General features: G+C 39.3%; 1 protein-coding gene across 1 annotated transcript; it reads right to left on the reverse strand.

Moving 5' to 3' along the window:
• Positions 1–8,135: 8,135 nt before the first annotated feature.
• On the reverse strand, positions 8,136–14,140 carry LOC132614180 (uncharacterized). The gene is made up of 7 exons (XM_060328571.1): positions 13,521–14,140; positions 11,244–11,491; positions 10,875–11,030; positions 10,609–10,765; positions 9,917–10,059; positions 9,788–9,823; positions 8,136–9,209 (listed from the first exon to the last, which is right to left on the reverse strand). Exons 1-7 carry the CDS (start codon positions 13,594–13,596, stop codon positions 8,553–8,555), a joined length of 1,473 nt encoding a protein of 490 aa, XP_060184554.1. The 5' UTR covers positions 13,597–14,140; the 3' UTR covers positions 8,136–8,552.
• Positions 14,141–17,741: the final 3,601 nt, after the last annotated feature.

The raw sequence follows: 17,741 nt of genomic DNA on the forward strand, positions 1-17,741 counted from the left end.
CTTAGCATATGTCGATGGGCTGAGGTGGCGAGTCGATGAACGAAAAGGACGAACTAAAAAGGAGAGTTAAGCGACTGCAGATCCTCGCTTTCCTTCCGCATCGCGAAAGGATCGCGAGAAGCTCCAGAAAGTCAGGCCATCGACCCGCATCGCGTGAAGAAAGTGGAACAACCAAACTCAGTCATCAGGGTGCGCGATCGACCCGCATCGCGTGAAGAAGGCGAGAAGCTGCAGATCATTGCGCGATCCTTCCGCGATGCGGAAGGAAAGCAGGACTCTGCAGACGTTTTCCCGATTAGACTAGGATTTGGATTCCTTATTTATTATTTTTACCCTAGCCTATATATACACGTTTTTATAGCTGAGAACGGTATTGTGGGATTATTCAAGGATTTGTAAGCCACCGTTCTCCTTTTTCTCTCTCTAGTTATTTCACTTTTCATCTTTTTCAACCCTAGTTTATTCATGGCTTCTTTTGTCTATGATCGAATCATGAGTAGCTAAATCTCTTAGTTCTAGGGTTGTGGCGAAAGACTTGAAAGTTGATTTGCTGACAATTATTATCTATTGATTTTCCATATTGTGGGTTGCTTATTTATTCTTGATTTTAATTGTTTGATTATCTGGCCAATAGTTAGACACTATCTGTGGTGCGTGGGTTGAACTTGAGAAAGGGAATTCACGTACGTAATAAGAATAAATAGAGTTTGTTCGTTTTAATCGTTTCGCTACTGAGGATAGAGATATACCCTTTAGCCCTACTTAGTTGAATACGGTAAAATAAAGGCGTTCTTGTTACAGTTGATGACCATAGAGATATAGGCATTAAGGTAACATCTACAGGCTTGTGAGTAGTTCGAGAGAATATCATAAAGCATAATTAACCCGTCAACTAGTAACCCAGGAAATAAAATCGGTGGAATTGTCTGAAAATCATCTGGATTGTCGAAAGCCATAACCCTAGATCTTTCTCTCATATGAAATTTCTTACAATCTTTGTCAATGTAGTCCCAGTCATAAAAACACCCATCACAAATTGTTTACTTTTCAGTTTTAGTTTAGTACCTCAAACAATCTTGATTTTCACTCTCTTGAATAGTTTCATTCGAATTTGAATTAGTTTAACAGTAGAATCTAAGTCTCTGTGGGATCGATATCTGGACTTAACAGTCTATATTACTTGTACGACCACATATACTTGCGTGTGCGTTTGGGAGCAACAAGTTTTTGGCGCTGTTGCCGGGGACTTAGAAAAAATTACTGTTTTTCTAATTTGGGTTTTCTTTTCTATTCAAGTCTTTACTTTTCTTCGTTGTTCTACTTGTGATTCTTCAGGCTTCTCTGGTTTATGCCAAGCACTAGAAGTTCAGGACAACCGTTAGTTGATCTTGATTAAGAAATCGAGAGAACCTTCCGACGACAGAGACAAATGGCTAACGAAGCAGCAAGACTTGCTCTTGAACAGGCAGAAAGGGATAGAGCAAGAAACGCAGATGAACAGGGAGAGAGAGCAGCTGCGAGGGCACAAGAACAACGAATTTTGTTATCCAGTTATGCTAGGCCAAGTCTGGCGACCATTGCTAAAGCTATTGTTAGGCCTGACATTACTGGAAATTTCGAGCTAAAAGAAGGAACAGTGCGGCTGGTGCAACATACGTGCCAGTATATGGGTAAATCTAGTGAAGACCCGCATAAGCACTTGATGCAGTTCGTGGAGCTGAGCGAGAATTTCCAATATAGAGATGTTCCCGATGATTATGTGAAGCTGTCCTTATTTCCGTTCTCACTTATTGGCAAAGCAAGGGAATGGTTGACGAATCTACCTGCCGGTTCTATCACTTCTTGGGAGATATTATCAAATAAGTTTATCGACAGGTTCTTCTCACCCAAGAAGACAAAGGAGCTGCGAGGAAGAATTGCTAACTTCACTCAGAGAGATTCCGAATCTCTACCACACGCTTGGGAAAGGTATAAGGGCTATCTGCGAGATTTCCCCCATCACATGCAGCCAAAGGAGATCATTGGCAACTATTTTGTGGAGGGTCTTAACCATGAATCAAGGGCCCTGCTGAATGCTTCAGCTCAAGGTCAGATATTAAACAAAACATATGAAGAGATGGAAGATCTCCTTGAGATGATGTTTGAGGGTCATCATGAGTATAACGAGACTAGCCGGGCGTTACCACAAAAGGTCGCTGGAGTTCTTAAGGTTGATGATGTTGCAGCTATTCGGGCTGATATAGGTACTCTTACTAATGTGATGTTGAGGGTGTTTCCTCAAGCTCAGCAGATTCAACCAGTTCAGCACATTCAGCAGGCAGCATGTGTAGGTTGCGGTGAACCTCATGATTATAACAATTGTCCATTGAATCCAGAGTCTGTCTATTTTGTGGGGCAGCAGAATCGCGGTATGGGTAATCGGGGAAACTATTATGGGAATAATTACAACACTCCATTTGGGAAGCAGGATTTCCACAAGCCGAACAATTATCAGCAACCTCAAGCTCAACCAACCAACAATTTAGAGGAAATGATGAAGCAACTCATAGCTCAAAATCAGGCGATGCAGCAGCAAAATTAGAAAATTCAGAGTGAGATGCAGAAATCTATTCACGAGCTTGAGCGTCAGATGGCTCTTATGCAGAATGTCAGACCTCCGGGTGCTCTTCCGAGTGATACAGAAAAGAATCCAAAAGAATGCAAAACAGTCACCCTGAGGAATGGTAGAGAGCTAGAAGAAGTGCCACCGAAAAAGAAGAACATAGCAGAGGCAGAACTTATCCTTGCTAAGCGAGCTGAACCAAAGCAAGCAGTCGCAGATCAGCATGTAGAGGAAGTGGTGCGACCACCCCCTCCATTTCCACAGCGACTTCAGAAACAGAAAGCAGATTCGGCTTGCAGGAAATTTCTTGAACTCTTAAAACAGGTACACATCAACATACCTTTGGTGGAGCTTCTGCAAGAAGTCCCAAAATATGCGAAATATATTAAAGATGTGGTCGCGAACAAACGGCGTTGGACAGAGTTTGAGAAAGTTGCACTTACCGAGAAGTGCAGTTCTAGAGTGAGGAGTAAAATCCCTCCAAAGTTGAAAGATCAGAGCAGTTTCACAATTTCGATTATGATTGGCAACATTGAAGTTGGGCTAGCATTGTGTGATTTGGGTGCTAGTATTAATCTGATGCCCACCTTTGTGTTCCGAACGTTGGGTTTCGGAGAGCCTAGGCCAACCACAATTACTTTGCAGTTGGCTGATCGATATCTTGCTTATCCTGATGGTATTATAGAGGACGTTCTTGTGAAGGTAGGCCCATTTATTCTGCCGGTAGATTTTGTGATACTTGATTATGAGGCAGATAAGAGTGTTCCTCTCATCATGGGGAGAGGCTTCTTGGCTACTGTTGATGCTGTGATCCGAGTGAGAGATGGGAAGATGTCCATGACAGTTAATGGGCAAGAGGCGACTTTCGATGTGTTTAAAGCCACCAGACTTTCAGCCATTATGAGGAATTGAAGATGATTTCTGTGGTGGAACCCGAGCTCACAAATGCCGAGTTAGATCATTTTCTCGCCTTGCGAGACCCGTTGGAGACAGCTTTAGTGTATGGGGAAGATCTGAAGATTGATGCGGAAGTGGAGGAGTGTCTTAGCATTCTTGACACTTCATGTGCTTATCTACGAGCGCATACACCGTTTGAGGAGCTAGACAGGCCAGAGTCATGGAAGAAGCCGAAATCGTCTATCGAAGAGGCTCCCGTTCTTGAGTTGAAACCATTGCCTCCTCACCTTCGCTATGCTTTTTTGGGTAGTGGAGATGCATTGCCCGTAATCCTCTCTGCCTATTTGACTGATGCACAGGTTGAACGTGTATTACGAGTGCTAAGAGATCGAATCCGAGCCCTCGGGTGGTCGATAACTGATATTCGGGGTATTAGTAGCTCGTTTTGCATGCACAAAATTTTATTGGAGGAAGGCAGCAAACCCAGTATTGAGTGTCAAAGGCGACTAAACCCGATCATGAAGGAGGTGGTGAAGAAAGAGGTAATCAAGTGGCTTGACAGCTGCATCATTTACCCCATCTCAGATAGCAATTGGGTGAGTCCTGTACAATGTGTCCCGAAGAAAGGGGGCATAACTGTGGTGGAAAATGAGAAGAACGAATTGGTGCCTCAACGAACTGTCACGGGCTGGAGGATATGCATCGACTATCGCAAGTTGAACAACGCCACCAGAAAAGATCATTTCCCTTTACCCTTCATGGATCAGATGCTCGACAGATTGGCTGGGCATGATTATTATTGCTTTTTGGATCGTTATTCGGGTTACAACCAGATCATGATCGCGCCCGAGGATCAAGAAAAGACCACATTCACATGTCCGTATGGCACGTTTGCATTCCGGAGGATGCCTTTCGGTTTGTGCAATGCTCCAGGTACCTTACAGCGATGCATGATGGCTATCTTCACCGATATGGTGGAGAATTATGTGGAGGTATTTATGAATGACTTCTCTGTCTTTGGAGATTCTTTTGATGACTGTTTGAACCATCTGGATGCCGTGTTAGCTCGTTGTGAAGAAACAAACTTGGTACTTAACTGGGAAAAATTCCATTTCATGGTTCGCGAGGGAATTGTTCTTGGGCACAAGATATCGAGTAAAGGAATAGAGGTTGACAAGGCGAAGATTGAAGCAATTGACAGACTGCCACCACCCGTTTCAGTTCGGGGAGTGCGCAGTTTTCTTGGGCATGCTGGCTTCTACCGACGGTTCATCAAAGATTTCTCTAAAGTTGCTAACCCACTGTGCAAGCTTTTAGAGAAAGATGTGAAGTTTGTGTTCAATGAAGCCTGTCTGACGGCTTTTGATGAGCTGAAACGAAGGTTGGTGTCTGCTCCTATTATCGTCGCACCCGATTGGTCTCTACCATTTATTCTAATGTGTGATGCAAGTGATTGTGCTGTGGGCGCTGTCCTTGGTCAGAAAAGGGACAAGATCTTTCATCCGATTTATTACGCCAGCAAGACACTTGATGCAGCCCAGATGAACTATACTGTCACAGAGAAGGAGTTATTGGCGGTTGTCTACGCCTTTGACAAATTCCGATCATACCTAGTGGGCACGAAGGCGATTGTCTACACTGATCAGACGGCAGTTCGTTACTTGTTTGCAAAGAAGGATGCAAAGTCAAGGCTTATTCGTTGGGTGCTGTTGCTGCAAGAGTTCGACATCGAGATTTTAGATCGAAAAGGCACAGAAAATCAGGTGGCAGATCACTTATCGAGGTTAGAAGATCGGGAACATGTGGATGAAGCAGTGGGGATTAATGAGACTTTTCCGGATGAACAACTTTTCGCTCTTAAATCAGCTGAGGTGCCATGGTATGCAGACATGGTGAACTTTATAGTGAGTGAGATTTACCCTCCTGGTGCTAATCACGAGAAGAAGAAGCGGATTCTGCATGACAGTCGTTTCTATGTGTGGGATGAGCCCTATCTTTACCGGGTTGGCACAAATCAGCTGATCAAAAGATGTGTTCCAGAGGAAGAGGTCTCAGCGATTCTCGAGAAGTGTCATTCATCACCCTATGGAGGACATCATGCTGGGGACAGAACAGCTGCCAAGGTACTTCAGTCCGGATTCTACTGGCCAACTTTGTTCAAAGATGCTCATGAATTTGTGCGAGCATGTGACAGCTGCCAGAGAACCGGAAATATTTTCAAGCGTCATGAAATGCCTTTGAAGGGCATCTTGGAAATCGAGTTGTTTGATGTGTGGGGTATTGACTTCATGGGCCCCTTCATACCATCCAAGGGAAATAAATACATATTGGTGGCTGTAGACTATGTTTCGAAGTGGGTGGAGGCCATTGCACTTCCCACCAATGATGCTAGTGTGGTGGCGCGATTTCTGAAAAAGAACATTTTTACGAGGTTTGGGACCCCGCGAGCCATCATCAGTGATCAAGGTACGCACTTCTGTAATCGGCTCTTTGATAAATTGCTGCTCAAGTATGGGGTGAAACATAAGATAGCGACTGCCTATCACCCTCAGACGAGTGGTCAAGTGGAGGTATCGAACAGGGAAATCAAGAGGATTTTGGAGAAGACTGTGAGCGTAAGTAGAAAAGATTGGTCATTAAAGCTTGATGACGCTCTGTGGGCATACAAAACAACTTACAAAACTCCGATTGGTACATCCCCCTATAAGCTCGTTTTTGGTAAGGCATGTCATCTACTAGTCGAGCTTGAGCATAGAGCATATTGGGCGATCAAGAAGCTGAATCTCGACATGGTTCAAGCTGTAGAGAAGAGACTGTTGCAGCTGCACGAGTTGGAGGAATTTCGCTATCATGCTTATGAAAACGCGAAAATGTATAAGGAGCGCACCAAAAGAATTCATGACAGGCGCATCCAATCTCGTGACTTTGAGCCTGGGCAGTTAGTATTGCTGTATAACTCCAGGCTGAAGATTTTCGGTGGAAAGCTGAAGAGCAAATGGTCCGGACCATTCGAAGTAGTTCGCGTGACTGCACATGGTGCAGTCGAGCTTAAAAGACCCAACTCAGATGAGACATTCTTGGTTAACGGGCAGAGAGTGAAGCATTTCTACAGGGAGGCCACTGACCGTGCCAGAACCACCATCGATCTAGAAGAGGCTTGAGGAGAGCCTGCGTCGTGCCGCGACGTTAAATCAGGCGCTTCTCAGGAGGCAACCCGTGTGTAAAAAAAAAAAAAAAAAAAAAAAACCAACAGAAAAGTTTGGAATGAAGGCTTGTAGATATGGTTCTACAGAAGAATCCTCCATCCTAATTTTCTACTGGTCATTTCTCAAATGGCAATATGCACCACATCCTCTACGGGTTCATTTGAGTTTAATGTTTGTGTGAGTAGAACCCTCTAAAATTTTAAAAAATATCAAATTTTGAGTGGAACCCTCTAAAATTTTAAAAAATATCAAATTTTGAAACAACAATTTTTAGACTACAATCAGTGGCAGAGGCAGGATTTTTATTTAGAGGGTTAAAAAATATAAAGAAGCAAAGGGAGTTCAACATCTACCACATATACATAAAAAAGTAATTTAACCTTATATATACAGTGTAATTTTTCGCCGAAAAAACCCCCTTGCCCCCAACTACAATGAGTTTATAAGTAAGAAGTAAAAAACTTAAAAATTGAACCCATCAAGTTTAAATTTTGGATCTGCCTCTTATGCTACTTCCTAACGAAGATTTTCCTAATAGGAAGAGATTGATGCCTTGATCCTGCTTGTAATATAGCACAAGCTTCCTACGACTGGTATTTTCAGTTTACTTTGAAGATTTTAATGTGCAATACATTTCTCTTGATTCTGGAAAGATGCTGGTATCGCCTTGTGAAAGCAACATACAAATTACTAGATGACATGATGCAATCACGCTATCTTGTCTTTAATCTGAAGATATTTACACATCTTCTCTTAATGAGCAAATAGGAAAGGCCTTTTTATTTCTGCATAACTTTTTATGACGAAAAGTGCTGAGGTCAAGTCGTCAAGAGAGGTGAGAAACACCTATTTATCCGTCTGTTAAGGGAATGAGGGTTAAAGAATGTACAAAAGAACAATTAAATGAACAAGCATTGTACTTCCAATCATGTTTCCCATAAACAGAAAAGATAACCACATGGTAATCAGGTTCACTTTCGCTTTCCAACTCTTCTTTTAATAATCAAAACCTGTTATAACCAAGTTGTAATTTTACATGAACTCTTCACCTTTTCCCGATGAAACTGGTCTGACATGATGTGCATTTCCATGCATTCTTTAAATGCACTATAAAACCCACATAGAAAAAGGAAAGCACCCTATTAAGTTTGTTTCATCTCCAACACTTACCAGGGTCTTCTTTTTTTCTTCTTTTTTGTGATAAGAAACTTACACCGGAGTCTATGTAAAACATATCTCGATATCACATATCAAGAAACAACCAGAACATGGCAATTGGCACCGGTAACATGAATAGACCCCTCAAAAGTACAAGAGTTATCCAAGTTAGTCTTAGCATTTGATAACTGACAATTGCTTTTCTTTTAATTATTATTTTTGTTTATTTCCTGGCTTAGATTAAGTACCGAAAGAGAAATGTGATGGAGATAGAGCTGGCTATTTCTTTTACCAAGTTTATGTGAGAGAAAAAACCTAGTTCTTCTATCTTGTTTAACTAGTAATACAAAATTGTCAGCAGCCCCTGCCATCATGTTAGTGTTACATGTATAATGAAAGGGCAAAACAGAAAAAGGAGAAAACGAATCCCCAAAGGAACAACAATGACAACACCAGATGAAGACACTGATTATCGCAGAGATTTCTAAACCGACTTGAAGATGGAAAAATAAGCACTAATGATATCTATTACCTGCACTATCAGCCGCTCTTGCTCTGTATGTAACACTACACGTCGGTTAGAATTCTTCATGATTCGTCCAACGACCTCCTATTGTTCACATCCAGAAATTTGTTGTTTCTGCTACCATTTTTGTAAGAAGAAACAGTCAGTTGAAAAGAGTACTGTCTCATTGTGAATGATGTGGTTGAGAATAGTACACCATTCCAGGAGGCTGAATAGGTGTTAAAGGACGGAAATTAGGAGGCGGAGCTTGTTGAGGTAACGGTACTTGTTGCTGTTGTACTACATATTGTTGCTGCATCATATACGATGGAGGTGCTGGCGGAGGTGGTACAGATGGCAAAGCATAACCATAAGGGCTCACCATTCCTGCTGATGGCTGTAAATACTGCTGGGATGTTGGATTAGAATGATATTGACCCGGAGTATTTGGCATTTGACCATGCACTGTGGGATGAGGAACCATCATTGACTGATAAGGGTTACTTTGGGGAGGATTAAGTAACTGTTGTGCTGGCAGTAAAACATTTGAATCTGATAGAGACTTTTCTGGTTTTGAAATAGAATTGTTGGTGGCTGGTTTTGACAGTCCGGCTGTTTTTGCCGCCTCAGCAGCAAATGTAGAGAGGACCGATGACATGATATACTGAGAGGAGCTAGAAGCTGTAAGCTTGTCAGCTACCTCAGCTGCAATTGCCGCAGCTGTCTTCTTGCTTGATGCTGATGTTGATGTTATAGCCAAAGGCTTTTTTTCTCCCACAAAATCTTCGTCATCCAGATGCTTACGCATGTTGCTGGCTTCCCCTGCCTGTGCTTCCGCCACCTGAAAATCCAATAGATGAAGTTAATTTGTGTTATTATAAACTGTCCTTTGACTAAGAAATCAAGCCACATGCTTAAATATTTAGAAAGCTAAGAAAGAAGAAACAATATCCCGAATGATGGAAAAGTGAAACACTATACAAACCCATCCACTGAATTACCAATCCATGGCAATTCCAAACAGAATGGCCGTCAGTGTGTCAGTATGTCAACTCAGTCGCCTTCTTATCCACATATGTCTTACGTCCATATGCTTCTGAATATGATCGTGCACACAACAAATAACAATAACATGGATGTTCATAAAAGGGCAATTGGGCTTTACACACGCTTCTCACCTATTTCCAATTACTTGGGGAAGTGTTCAAGAAGCAACATGGAAACCCAACTCCTTCACTTTCCCTCTCATTGTATCACATATTGAAGTCTTCTTTCACTCCAGTTCTATTTTCCACCGTCCAACAACGCCAACCCCCCACTCCTACCCCCAGCCCATCCAAAAAAGGATAAGGATAAAGCAAATAATTAATAGCAGTGGAAGATGAAAAAAATTAAGCTTAAAATTACTAAGAAAAAAACCTGTATCTGAGTCCGAATGTTCTCTAGTTCAGATTCCTGACAAAATTAAGAAGCAATGAGTTGGACGATAAGTACAGCACCAAAATATGCAAAGAATAGGCAGATTAAACACATGCTTTTATCACTTACCTGTTCATTTAGTGCTTCTCTTAACTGTGACACAAGAGTCAATCTATTTGCCTCAACAACTTTAAGTTTCTCAATACACTGTTTCAAAATACTTTCTTCCTCCTCCAGTTCTTTGGATAAGGTTTTTCTCTTTGGATCTTTTGCTGCAACACAAGATAATATGCTCTTAATTCCCAATAATTAATTTACAAGTAACAATATTTTGGGAGAAAAAGACCATAAAGAGATGTCTACTCTATCATTCTGTTTAAGGTCTCAGCCCAGTCACTTTATTAATCTCGGTGGTGTTGGGGCCAACTTGCATGTACCTTGATTAATCCACCAGGCAGCTTATACAGCCGGCAAGTACGGGTTTCTATGGTATCCTATCCAAAGGGTGGGGCAGACAGGTGCCGACCAAGTGTTGTAGTGGGAATTCGATACTGTTACACCTACACCTCAAACACTAGGCATCCCCTAGGAGACATAATTTTATTTCTTTTAATTTGGGACAGTTATGCAAACAATGATATTTTTACGCACTCTTGGCTTGAGAATCAACTATTGTTCTTTCAATTATTGCATTTCACTAAATCACTGGCTTCGGTTATCCTCATCGTCCACCCTTCTTTAAAATATTGAGGTGTACAAAGTTCATAATAGCAATCCATGCAGACATGTTAATTTGGCATTCCAACAGAGAACAAGATTACCTTTTGCAAGGGCCATGTCGACATCCTTTTCCATCTTTCTCACATGGTGAACAGAAGACTTGCATTTGCTCATTTCTTCATCTTCAGTAGAATGCTCGCTGATTACCGAGTGAAATGCTGACACTATTTTTTCAGCTGTTCCTCCAACAGTCAATTTCTGGATACAAAGCAGTGGTAAGAACAAGAAGTAATACTGAAACAAGCCAGAAAAAGCAATTAAGTAATCAGTGGATATAAACAAAAGTGCCTTATGAGGAGCATGTCACCGTTTTTATGGATCGCGAATCTCTTTTAACTATTCTGACAGAACGACTTCGTTTTCTACCAAATTCTAATGGCGGTGGCAGCTCTTCTCCAAGCATTGTATCTTTCAGGCTCTGTGTTCGAGATCCAAAAACTCTCCTTTCTTCCCATATATTAACCTACAAACCATTTAAGCAAGACAGTCAAACTACTGTATCTTTTTTTTTTTAATTTTGAAATGGACAGTCAAACTACTATATCTCGATATTTCAAGCAACAAGTTGATCAGACACTGAAAATCAATAGCTATATAGGCTGCGATTTTTCCTTTTGCCTTCATGAGCTAGGGTATGCTGGCCAAAAGTTCAGAAGCAAAATGGCAGGAAGCATACCAATCTGGAAACTACATTCTTTCCATGGTCATCGCCTTTTCCGACAACCTCCTTGAGTGCTCCAGGAAGAACCTTCCAAAACTCGGTGACAAACTCATTTCCTTTACGCTTGCTGTTTTGCAGGATGTCATTTGCAAGGTACAGTAGAGGGACTTTCTGAGCCATTTCGGAACTGTGGAACTGTTTACCCCATGTTGTAACAACCAGCTCTGCTTTATCTCGGTGGAAGATGCACCAATGGGACAATGCTGCATTGAAAACCACAACAAATTATATTAAAAGGAAAAAGAGTATGAATTGGGATGAAAAGTATCAAATAGAGAAGCAATAAAATGTTCCGGAGTATCACTCCAAGTGGTGGTCTTATAAAACTCACAGGCAATATGCAACTAATTTTTTATTAATGAAAGGCAAATGACTTCAGAAAAGTCACAAAAGAACAAGATAAAAGGTAGACATTATCTACTACTCATATACTAACACAGGTAAATGAGAAGGTAACCCCTTTTTGTTTAATTTGCTAGTTGTGCATTCCATATAATGAGAGCAGAAGAGTTCAAACAGCAAGTGAGAACGCTTGAACTTCATATGTCAACCCCAATTCTTTTTTTTTTTTTTTTTTGAAGAAGGTAACAAGTCAACCCAAAAGTTACCTTGTAAACAATGGCATATATATATAGTTTAAGATATACATAGCAATGCCTATTAATGGTCTCATTAACGGTAAAATGAGAAGTTTAAAGTTAAATCGTTTCAAAATAAGGAAGTATAACATTCTTTCTGGGATAGACTAATAAAGGTATGCTACATAAACTGGGACGGAAAACAAATTAGTTGCATTTATCTGTACGATAAAAGTAGGTCCGAAGACCCAACCTTCTACTTTAATCTATTTGCTAAGTTACTCGGACTCTTTGAAAGTGTTGCCGTACCCGTGTCGGATCCTCCAAAAATACACTACTTTTGAAGGATCCGACACGCACCCGACAACATTTTAGAAGAGTCAGAAATGCAATCTTATTCTTAACAAGATGGAACGCGAGAGAGGTGTGAACTGTTTTTTCTTCTTTTGTTTGCGGCAAGGGGGAAACTAATTTGTTTGTAAAAGTTAGGTGAGAGTTGGTATGAAATGTACCAAGCAGTTACCACTAAGAGTTGGGAAATACACTGAAAACCTACTGAAGAGACTGAATGAGATAACTTAAACTTACAAATGCTATACAGTAAAGCACACAGAAGGATTTGGATGTATGCAACTAGTATACAGAGGATGCACCAAGATGACCAATTACACTTCCAAAAGGAAGGTTAAAGGGTTAAACAACAATGATAATGACCAAAAAAGAAGCAGTTAATAAGGACAGTAACCACTTTTTTTTTTTTTCTTCTTTTTGATAATGGTGAGGTCCAAGTCAACTTGCTCACACTCGACGATTCTAAATTAAACATCACTCAGATGCTACCAAGTCTTGACTTTTCATTAATACACATCAAAACTATATCATCAAATGATATAAGCACAAGTATCTTCATAGCAACACTTTGGTTAATGCTCTAACTGTGGAGCTTATCTAGAACAAAAGTCAAGCGAAAGCAAAATCTCAGCATGATCGAAGTAATTGAAGCACACATCGCTATCAGTTTGGTAAAGCATATGTCACCGATCTCAGTGGACAACGGAAAACACGAGATGCATGTACGCAGCACCAGCATTACTTCTTTCCAGATCAAACATAGAGAAGCAAGGGGCGAGAATTTATCATCTTCAACTTGTTTTCTAGAAAGTCCGTCCTCGATGCTAAATTGAGTATCTGAATTTACTTCTTGAGAGTTAAACTAAATGATAATTGATTAATATATTTTTTTTTTTTTTAAAAAGTGAAATTTAAAATATGCAACTTATAGTACCTTTTTTTCAATTTAGGTATACTGTTTAATTTTATTAAGCAATTATCTAAATCCAATTGAACTCCACAAACGGGCCAAGTTGATTCTCAATACGAAATATGATTGATTTTGGAAAGCAGTACCACTTTAGCCTTGTTTAGTGTACAGTTACAAGTACATAAGATTGGTAGATCAAACCATTGTCCCCATCAAAATTCCGAATGAACCAGTAAAAGTACTTACTCAATTCACAAGAAAAAAACTACCAAGATCTAAAAGAGACACCAGAAATTAAGTTCCAACAAATTTTTTCCGTTAATGGGGTAAACAATAGCAACTTCATTCAAAATGAAAAAACAGAAAGACAACAAAAACCATAAAGAATCATACTTTCAATGCACTGCTGAGTGCTGTTGAGCTTTGAAAGCTTGTCTGCAAGTATCTCCTCATTGAAAACACTAGTCATACTACCTTATCAAAGTTCCAATCTTTAATTTCAATTTCACAACCTAAAATACAACAACTTTAAGCCAAGAATTTGAACAAAGTTCCAATCTTTAATCCAAGAAAATCAACAGGGGTTATCATAAAACCATCAAATTGAGCAAATGTTGACACAAAACTGAAAACAAATCAAGAAATCAAAAGGGGTTATCAAAATCTTTGTAAATTGCATTTGATAAGTCAAGGAAACCCTAGAGAGACTACCCCAAAACTAATAAAGATTCAAATCCCTTCAATAAAAACAAATCAAGATTGGCAAATCTCAACAGCAAAAAAAAAAAAAAAAAATGGTTTTCCAAGGGGATAACAAGGGTTTTGAATTAAGCAACCCCACCAAAGAGAAGACTGAAAAAAACCCAAAAGATTTTATTTTTGTGCCTATTTTTGCTAGAGAGTGAACAAAGAAACGTAATAAGAAGGAGAAGGAGGGAAGAGACTAAAGCACAAAGGGAGATTTCTTATTTTTGTGGCTTTTTTATTTATTTCTCTTTTCTGTGTTTCATCAATCTTATATATATATAATCACATTTTTAGCCTTTTATAGATGAGAGGGCAAAGATAGAAAATATGGTTTTTCTGTTATACGGTTACTACTACTACTAGGTTGACTGTCTTATCAACTATTTTCTTTTTTATTTTATTATTTTGGTTCAATGAATTTTCTTTTCTTTTTCTTTCCTTTTGTGGTTAGCCGTAGGGTAAAAAGTTATCAAAATATTTTATGGCAAAATCATTTCATGTGAGAATATAAGCATGAAGTATAATTTTTAGAGATTACAAAGATTATCATAATCCTAATTCTTTAATTGCTTGGGAGATTACGATTTCATATTTCATTTCACTTTTTTTTTACTCTTTTTGTGTGTTCATGTTCCATTTCGTTGGTTCATGTCGACCTTTTTAATGTTGTCGGGAGTAAGATTAAGTTACCAAGATTGATTTTCGTGGTTAGCTGTGAGGGTAAACAGTTATTGAAATATTTTATAACAAAATAAATTTCACATGCTGTTGTGCACATTCATTGAATTAATTGTTAATTTATGACAAAATCATTTCCTCTATTGAAATAAATTTATGAAATCATCTCATACGGTATTTGATCTTCTTATACGAACGAATATGAAATAAATAAGTATCGAAATTGGAAATGTTTATCAAGAAAATATGAAGAGAATTATGATCAGCAGTGCACCAATACAATTTATTTTTAGTTATATAGACGACCCAAAATCTCAATGTGTCGCGAGGGCACTTACCCAAACCCATAGGCAAACTCAAGTAAGAGCTAAAGTCTTACAATATAAGTTAAAAGCGGAATTTAACGGAATCAACCCATAAGTCAATAATAAGTCTAATATCTCATAATATAAATAATAACCTATTTGGCCGAGCTTTTTTTTTTTTCTTTTCAAAAGTGCTTATTTTTTGCAGTAAGTATATATTTTAAAAAAGTGAAGTGTTTGGCCAAGCTTTTGAAAGAGAATAAGTGCTTCTAGGGAGTAGCAGAGACAGTTTTTCAGAAGCTAAAAAAAATAGCTTTTGCCCAAAAGCACTTTTGAGAAAATACACTTATAATCACTTTTTAAAAGCTTGGCTAAACAATAATTACTGGTCAAAGGTGCTTTTAAAATTAATTTCCAAACACCAACTACTTTTCGCCAAAAGTGCTTATTTAAAAAGCATTTTTCATAATACGCTCATTTTAGGAGCTTGGCCAAACGGGCTATAAGTCTACAAACACTGTCCAAAAGGTAAAGACAGAAAGATAGTATAGAAATGGAGTTCAATGCTGTGGAGCAGCCAGCAGATCACCTAAACTCCAAGAAATACCTCAACAGTCAGCGGGAACTCGTCCACTACTTGAACTAGAATTAGAACTTGCACACAAAAAGGTGCAGCAAGTGTAGTCTGAGTACAGGGAAACATATGTACTCAACAGCATTATTGATCAACCCTACACTGAATCTATGACGAGGGTTGGTCCTTCCGATACTCACATCCAAACTTCGCTAGTGACAAGTTTGTACAATTTATAAATGTAACGACCCGTTAGGTCATTTTGACTATTTTACCCTGTTGACCATTTCCCTAACTTCATTAGAGTATATTTGACTTATGGAGATGATTTGTGCGATTCCCAAGGCATTCAGATGTAATTTGAGTGAGAAAATAGAATTTTTAGAAATTTATAAGTGCTTGGTTGACGGAAGTCAACATCGGGGATAAATGGGTCTCTTTGAGAATTTTGTCGATTCCATTAGATCCGGAATGTAGATTATGACTTGGTGGAGTAATTGGTTCGGCTCCATGAGTCTCGGGTTTTTTGAGTGAAATGGTGAAAAATCAGATTTTTTTGGTTAGTGTTTTCTAGTTTCCTTTTTCGCGTTCGCATAGAGTAAAAGGGATCTGCGCCAGGTTGGCTGAGCCATCACATTCACGATGGGCTTGTTGCGTTTCGCGTAGCTTTGGGCCAGGTCATGGGTCACGGTCATGAGGGTGTCTCGCGTTCGCGAAAGAATCACACTTGGATAGCTTTAAAACCCCATTTCGAATTTAGACCTCATATTCACATATTTTGGGCTCTAGACCTCGGCTGGAGGATATTTTTAAAGAAATTTGCTAGAATCATCAAGTGGGTAAGTTTCTAATCTCTTTTTTTACCTTTATTTCATTAATTAGTATGGATTTGCATGCTAGAAATCATGAATTAAGGAGGTATTTGGGAGAATATGAACCCTAAGTTAGAAATTGGGGTTTCTTGATTTAAGCATGAAATTGATGGTGGATTTGGTTCCTTTTTGGGATATAGACTCCATAGATGTTGAGTAAACTAATTTTTGGTAGCATTTCCTATTTTATCCTTCAAGGCTCGGGATCCTATTTTGGGTGACTTTATGGGTTCAGATTTATAGTATAGTAATATGGGTATCAATTGACTCGTATTCTTCCGTTTATTCCGTGTTTGAACAGATTGGGATCGTTCGAAGGCTCTACAAAAGGTCAATCGTTGTGATTATCGGACTCCTATTCCAGGCATGTTGAGACTATGAACCTTACTTTGAGCGTCATGGTTGGTTAAATTGAACTAATAAGAGGGGAAATGGGGTAACTAAAGGGGGTCTCGATACTTGCGAGGTGACAAGCACTTCTATCGGGTACCGGTGCCATGATAAGGGTATTTGCATAATTTCGATTGTATAGTCCGATGTGAATGCCATGCTTTGGGCACTAGCTAATAGCATAGATTGATTTGTGTCTCTGATTGGGATATGAGGTCCCTTATTTACTGATTCTTAGCTTTTTCATGTCTCATTGTGACTATGGGTTCTCGTCACTCCTAGATACTCGTTTAAAATTGGAAAAGAGCTAAAGATTAAGTCTTTATTGCTTGACTTGACTGCTTATTATGTTGCATGTCATATTCATGATTTTTATAGTATCTCATGTGCAGAACCTTCTTAACACAAACCATATATGAATTTCAATCATAAAATACTGTTTTCAACAAATTTTAATGTGCGGAAAATAAATTGCAACCACAAACAAAATATGAAAAAATAGATATTTTATTGATGAAGCGGGTACAAATCTGTTTATTCCCTTGATTCTTCTCTCCTAGATTTCTCCATAATTCGAGGGCCGTTAGTAACGTATTTCTCGAACGCAGGATGATTTGGATTTGGATATGTGTGGACCTTCTTAAGATGCATTTGATCTCCATGAAAGGATATTGTGGATCTTCTTGAAGTATTTGGTTGTCAAGAAATATCCGGCCATATGTTGACCTCTTTTTGAATACCCATGAGTTTATGAGATATTTGAGATGCCTTTCCAAGGGAATGTGTGCCCCCTTTTAGAGGCATAATCTAGAGTTTAGGTAGAGTAGCCTCCAAGAAACCCTAACTGACTTTACAGTTTGAAGATGGATTGAAGCTGCTACATATGCTGTACACAAAGGAATGGGAGCCGACAAGGCTACATCACGTGCCAACTACATACAACTGTCTACAGACCTCTAATGGAACAGAAAGCTGTAGAAAGGATGGGACAGGGCCCCGCCATACCCATATATATATACATATACATCTCAAAATGGCATACGAAAAT

The sequence above is a fragment of the Lycium barbarum genome, chromosome 10 (assembly GCF_019175385.1).
Source record: "Lycium barbarum isolate Lr01 chromosome 10, ASM1917538v2, whole genome shotgun sequence".
Lineage (NCBI taxonomy): Eukaryota > Viridiplantae > Streptophyta > Magnoliopsida > Solanales > Solanaceae > Lycium > Lycium barbarum.